Genomic DNA, 7,088 nt, shown 5'->3' with positions numbered 1-7,088 from the left:
GGACATTTTTGGGTGGTGTTGGCTAGAAAGGATGTCGTGTGAGCCTCAAACCACAGAGCAGCACCTGTGGCTGTCTGGTTCCCTGTAGGATTTCATTTTTTTGGTTGATTCCACTATTTGGGAATACACTGACTTTTATGAAAGCCTCACCTGTGCAGATTCTTGATGTACAGCATTTACATTAATTCTCTGAAATGTCTTTTTCACTGGGAGGAGGAGACTTCAGAGCCAGGCCTATCTCTTAGTACAGTTTACAGCAGTGCTGGTTAGCACAGGACAGGGTAATTATGCTTTTTTTTCTGGATCCTTTGGGAGGTTGGATGTGCCTGAGAAGAAAGGTCATTTTTTTCATTACTCTTTTTTCCTTCTCCTGTGCTTCCTCTTCTCTAGTAAATTGATAGCCACATTTATTTCCTTACACTCTGCCTACCCACATAATTGACAGAAAGAAATAAAAGGAGGATAAACCATAAAACTTCCTTGTTAAATGCATGTTATTTCCAAGATGAAAAAAAATTTGTAGCTGATTAATTTTGAAGACTTGAACTGTAACTTATTTTTTTCTTTTTCTTCTTTGTATTGGCAGAATAAAAAACTTTAACATGCCTCGTAGCCCTACATCAAGTGAAGATGAAATGGCACAAAGCTTCTCTGACTATTCTGTTGAGTCTGAATCAGACAGCTCCAAAGAAGAAACTATTTATGACACAATTAGAGCAACTGCAGAAAAACCAAGCAGCAGAATGGAAGACAGTCAGAGCAACACTTTAGTGATTCGAATTATCATACCTGACCTGCAGCAAACGGTAAGGCAGAGTGCACTGCAATTTAACAAAGGGAGATTAATGATTAGCTTTGCTGGCTTCAATCTGCAGTAGATCGGTTCCCTTTTCTTTTGTTTTCTTTTTTTTTTTTTTTTCCTTTCCTGTTTTTTCTTTTTTTTTTTTTTTGACATATTACAGACAAAATTCATGTTTTATTTTAACTTTAATGCTTTGTACCCTCGTGGTTTATCTGACTGGTTGCCTCAACTACAGGCACCAGTCCCTTCCACGGGAGTGGATTTAGTGTGTTAATCTGATGAAAGCCATGTTCATAAAGCAAAATATCTCTCTGATCTGCATTCAGAGATTTGGGTGAAAGAAAGTGACTTAGGAATCCATAATCTCATCAAAATATGAAGATTGAATAGAAAAGTTACACGTTAACTCTATGAAAGCCTCATATATGTATGGCTACTCTAGTTCCTCTTCTCATCAGATTGTGATTGACGCTAGACTGGGGTCCTGCAAGAGGTCATCAAATTCTCTCTCTTTACTATATTTGTTGTCTTTCTCTGTCACCCTGCCACACATAAGACATCCCTTTTAGCAAGCCTGTGGCTATTAGTGTAAAGATGAGGAAAAAAAAAGTACAAACAAACCTTTCCTTCCTCCTTTGCTGCCATGCCTTTACTACAGGTTGTTGTTGCTGAACTTTCCAGCCAGAGAAACCAACACTAGCACTGTGATAGGAATAACAATGTCATGCTGGGAAAAGTCTCGGGAGAGTCTGATTCCATCTAGAACCACAATTTGTCCAAGTTTGTTATTAATTATCTGAATTACCCTGGGTCTCCTTGAATGCTGCTGCCAGGATTTTCACTGGTGGCACCAGCCTTTTGAAATTTCCAAGATGATTGTAAAAACACATCCATTTTATGGATGTGAGCCACATACATCACTTTGCTATGTAAGAGCTATATCATGCCCTGCTGCCATCAAAGATCTGTCTCAGATGAAACTCTTCCTTTCTTCTTAATTAAGTTCATTTTTAGAATGATAGAGATGGGTGGCTGCAGCCTGACAGGGAAGAGCTCTTTTGACAGTGTGCCCTCAGGTGTGGTTCTGGAGCCCTTTTTTGATGATCTTACCAGCTTGCTCTATCTGTGACCCTGCCAATGAATAGATCCATGGAAATGGAACAGAAATACCAGCTTTATGTGCTATGTTTACTCTGTTGTTAAAACTACAAGGATAGTAGCTTCCTGAAGCCTTCTTATTTAATTACTCTGGTTTCTAGATGAATAGGAAGTTATTTATTGACACCATTGAGACAATTTATACAATAAATCTTATCATTTGTTCATTTTTATTGCTTTACTTTTTGTATTTCTTTTTCCTTTTCAATAAACTCTTCATGATGAGTAACTGAGTTGTTTTAAGCAGTTCTAAAGCAACTGATGTATTTCTTATTTAATTTATCAGCCCACGATCTTTTTGTGCAGGGAAGAGAAACCTGAATTCAGGTTAGCAAACAGGAATATTGGTGGATTAAATGTAGTGGAGCAAACTGTGGAGAAGATCAGAGCTTGAGCTGTTGTACAGCTACAAGCCAGAGCAAACATAGGCCCAATTTCCTGTATAATTATGATTAAATTAACATACGAGTTGTTTAAAATTAGTCTGTTTAATCAAAGAAGCATGAAATAACATAATTTAGTTTTCTGCTTTTTTTGATTTTTAGGGAATGTGATTGAGACTATATTTGTTCTAAAGAAAACAAGTTGAGGGGTTTAGATGAAATTCAGCCCACTGGGAAGCTTTAAAGCCTTAACCAAAATCCCAGAGAATTGTTTGCTCATCAGCAGTGGCTGTGGAACAAACTGCCTTTATTTCACTGCAGGTATGAGATAAGCACCAATCACCACAAGTCGGATGTGCTGCCATGGAAAACTTTATAAATTACCACTCATTGTAGAAAGCCTGTCTTGTTGCTCTTTTTTTCTCGTTTGAAGCTTGGAAGACAATGTGAACCTTGACAAGTTCATACAGAGCCCTTAAGAACAATTGCTTTTCAGTTCTTACATAATTTTTTTTTTTCTCCTCCTCAGTTCAGGTGGTAATGCAATTTAGTGAAACACTACTTGGTAGAAATGGTAATTTCTTATTGCCTCTATGCATGACCTGTATTTTATAAGTGTCAACCTTCTCACAGGAGGGTGGAGAATATTTAAACGAGTGACTGAAAGATTTCCTGAGCTTGGTAAAACTCCTGAGGGAATGGAGAGCATGGAAAGCTCTCCACAGTCACAAGGAGAGTAGGTAAAAAAGCTATGTTATCTGGCATATATTATTTGGTCTGAAGCCAGACTCAGTCATCTTGTATCCATTTACTTTTCCAGCCCATGTAGGAACAAATCCCAAGTGATGCTGCCTATATGTGAAATCAATCTGGCTCTTCAGGAGCTGTTGTCAAGAAAATCTCCTTTGGCTTGATATTCTGACAGTGATGGTGTTTTGTGCTTAGAATTGCTCTTTGCTGCAGACACTGAGAACAGTTCTGTCAGCCAGTTGTTTTAGGGAATGTTTTCATCATTTTATAATCAACACATGGTGCTTGTTCCACTCATTTCTTTTATCCTGTACTTATGTGCTTCCTCTGGGTTATGTTGAAAGTCAAAATGCTCAGATCCATACATTTTATTAAATTCTGAGGCTGAGGTGGGTTTGGGTCTGCTGAAGACTTCTCTGACATGCTTTCTGCTGCAATAATGAGCATTTACTGATTCTTCCCACCCCGGTTTTCGGAGTTTTAAAAATTATTTTGGACTTTCCATGCAAAATGTTGTTTGGTAAGTGGCAATTTGATAAAGCAAAAGCTTAATTTGGAGACACTTTTTAGTGTTCTGTTTCTGCATTGCTTTTTACACTTTTGTATCCTTTCTTTACTTTTTATTATTTGTTGGTTTTTAGGATTAAGAATATTTTCCTTTAGTGCTCTGGCTTTGCAGATAAAACACTTTTTTAGCTTTCTGTAATTTTTACCTTAAAAAGGTAGGAACCCAGTTGTCACAACTGCAGCTTGAGTCCCATTTTTCCTTGGGATGCCTCCATTTTCACTTGTTTCCAGGCTCTGCTGCCTCATAGATACTGTAGGTTTTCTTTTGCAACTTTTCCCAAGTATTCTTCTGTGTCTCACTCTGTGCCTGATTGTTCCCTACTGCTTTCTAATTGCTCTTCCTTATTTTATCTTCAGTTTGATAAGAGAAGCATTTCGATGCTGGTATCTGTTCACATGCCCTTGATCTGGGCAGGTGATCTGCTGACAGCCTGGCCAGACTGGTTTTCCTGACCTGCCCCCCCCATGAATTCTGTGTTTCCTGAGTGCAGTCTGATGGAGAGCAGTGTTTCAGCAGAGAATCAAGCTGAACACAGCGCAAACCAAAATGAGCGACTTGCTTCCTTTTCTTTCCATGGTGCCAAACTCTCATTTGTTTCTCCCTCTTTTTGACTGTTGCATCTTTAACATCAACATCTCCCATTGAAAGGAATAACTCATATTTTGATATCCTGACCTATCATATTTTTGGAGGCAGCTGTACAAACCATTTTGTTGTGTCTGTCAGTCACAGCACAGTTTGTGTAATTGATAGCTGAGATGAAAGATATGTTTGCTGATTGATTTTAAGCAGATAAATATCCCTCAGACATTCTGTATCATGAGCTTTATTCCTACTGAATTAATATCTTCCCTTCAGCTGGAGAGTTGTATTTTGCCTGGCTTCCCATCCTGCCCTTCACTCAGTGACTTGCTCTCACCAGCATGCAGGAATGCAAGATTATAATTGACCGTGTCTCCTGTGATCCAAGGAGCTTTCACATCCCACACATAGACCTTGCATCTCAGCAGCCAGTGATGACGTGCTGTCTTGCTGCTACACTTGCATTTTGAGGGGCCTAGTGTGGTTTTGACAGTGACTATGAGCCACTCAGGGCTTTTATTTTTGGCTGTTCTTCATGGTTTTTTACAGTGAATGTATCTATCAGTGCAAAACATCTTTGTTTCATGTGTTTCTGTAGTTCCTTGTCACTAAACTATCCCTATTCTTTAATTTTTTATTTCTTGTCATTGAAGATGAGAAGAAATTATCCCTTTTTTTTTTTTTTTTGACTCTGCTGCTGTCTCCTTTCCTTGTGGTCACCATGCCATGTTTGCCTAATGAATTGTTCCTTATTTCATAACTAGAGCAGCCTGTGTGTAGGTCCTGCTGTGATTGAGCTGATGTTTCCTCAGGGTACAGAGTGTGGCAGTAAGTAATGACTTGTCTGCAGGATAGAGGGGATGGCTGTGGTGCTCCCTGCCTGGAGGGCTGCCAGGAGGACACAGAAGAGCACAGTGGAGTTGTTCCAGGGACAGGCTGATGGAAAATGCACCTTATGCAGCATCTGAGTTCTCCTTTTTATCCTCTTGGTCAGCACCTGCCTCTGAGAGTGATAACAGCTCCACTTCTATCCTGCCTGACTTAATGGAAAGCATAAATAAATGACTTTTCTCCCTAGTTTCACTTTTCTCAGTCTGAAACATTTTAGTAGCAAAAAGTTCTTCATTTATCAATTTACTTTTTACATATCTGGACTTATTTCATTATAAATCGCTAATGGGATCAGCATTTTTTACAAGAAGCCCATTTCTGTTTATTATGATTTGCTAGAAGAGCTGGGGCTCTCACTGAATTAGTTTGTGAAATATTTGCCTGCCATCAAGAACAGAGAGAACACAAGAATAGGCTGAACAAAATTGAACACGTTGGGTTCTCCAGGTGCATGAAAAGCCAGCAGACTTAATTAAACTATGATCAGAAGTAACTGCTTTGTATTTTAAAAATCAAAACAGTGTCATATAGGTCCAAAATTAGTTTGTTTCATGTACAAAAGATTTTCCTGGGATAAAAAAATACACGTAATTTCAAAATTATCTTCCCATTTGAATAACACTTGTTGTAATCTTTCAGGATGTTTGGATTATGTTAGAAGTTAAGCTCATTACACACCTTATAACTGACAGTTTTGTTAAAAAGTGCTGATGTTTGAGTCTGAATCTCATATTGAAATTTGAATCCATGTAGGAGTCGTGGGGCAAATGAGCTTCAGAAGGAGCACAGAGATTCCAAATAGATTGGCCTTGCTGCTGAGTCAATACTGTAACTACTGGGATATTTGGGAAAGAAAATACTTGTTACAATCTACTTTGTGTCCCTCTCTCCTTCCCTGCAACATATAAAGCCCCCCAAACTTTTCACAATGCATCTTGAAATATAAAATAAATAAGGGAAATGAAGGCTGCTTCCTAGCCAACCTTACTTGTGACAAAGTCTAACATTTTATCTTGAAGACTGTAAAGGATTAAAGCAGAAACAGCATTGTGTGTTCAGGATGCACATCAGAGGCACCAAATTTTTTTCTAGATATTGCCATCTGCTGGTACCTTGGAACCAGTGACTGCAGTGTAGGCTAAATCCCTAAACTTCTCAAGTCCCTGAATTCCAGCTTGGTAAGAAGCAGAGAACTGGAAAAGTTTGTCAAGATTTTCAAGTCATTTGCTTCACCTTGTATCATTCCTGCCATAAACTTACCCTCAGATAAATGTAGCTAAAAGGGAAGTAGAATTCTTGCCTGAATACCATTTTTTGTGAAATCCCTGTGGATCTAACTGATATTAGAACAGCCAAGAATCAAGTGGATAGTTGTACGCCTTGTAACATCCCTTTTGAACAGGTTTCCCATGAAGGTGCTCTCTCTCTGAGGAAGGATATGTGTGTTCCCTGATGTTTGTGCAAGGACTTGAAAAGTCCTGTTTTCACAGTACTTGTGCATTAGGTTTCATCAATGCACAGCTGAAATAGAATTCTTGTTGAGCAATGTTTTGTCATTGAATTTGTATACTTATTGTGTATATTCCTAAATACTCACTATATTCATGAATTTTAGAATGTAAGATGCTGTTTAATTTTTTTTTCACTGACCAAGTTCCTTATAATATCTTCTCTTTGCAGAAATGCATTAGATTTAACCCAGAAGCTTCAGTGTGGGTTGCAAAGCAGCGGATTTTGTGCACTTTGAACCAGAGTTTGAAAGATGTCCTGAATTATGGACTGTTCCAGCCTGCAAGCAATGGAAGAGATGGGAAGTTTTTGGATGAGGAGCGACTTCTGAGGGAATACCCACAGCCGGTCAATAAAGGAGTGCCTTCACTCGAGGTATTTGTAGATCTAACATCTCAAGCATTTCTAGTCTGATACAAACTGTGCAGAGCACTGTATTGGAGGT

At 38.6% G+C, this 7,088-nt stretch overlaps 1 protein-coding gene across 1 annotated transcript in view; it reads left to right on the top strand.

Moving 5' to 3' along the window:
• The first annotated feature begins 593 nt into the window (after window positions 1-593).
• SHANK2 (SH3 and multiple ankyrin repeat domains 2) overlaps window positions 594-7,088 on the top strand; it is a 247,754-nt gene continuing 241,259 nt past the window's right edge. Inside the window, exons 1-2 of the mRNA XM_056493219.1 lie at window positions 594-806; window positions 6,815-7,018. Of these exons, the coding sequence (XP_056349194.1) occupies window positions 603-806; window positions 6,815-7,018 (408 nt within the window). The 5' untranslated portion in view covers window positions 594-602. The remainder of the gene's footprint in view (window positions 807-6,814; window positions 7,019-7,088) is intronic.

This window comes from Oenanthe melanoleuca, chromosome 5 (assembly GCF_029582105.1).
Source record: "Oenanthe melanoleuca isolate GR-GAL-2019-014 chromosome 5, OMel1.0, whole genome shotgun sequence".
Taxonomy (NCBI): domain Eukaryota; kingdom Metazoa; phylum Chordata; class Aves; order Passeriformes; family Muscicapidae; genus Oenanthe; species Oenanthe melanoleuca.
The sequence above is the reverse complement of the archived record's forward strand: the minus strand, read 5'-3'. Positions and strand labels throughout refer to the sequence as shown.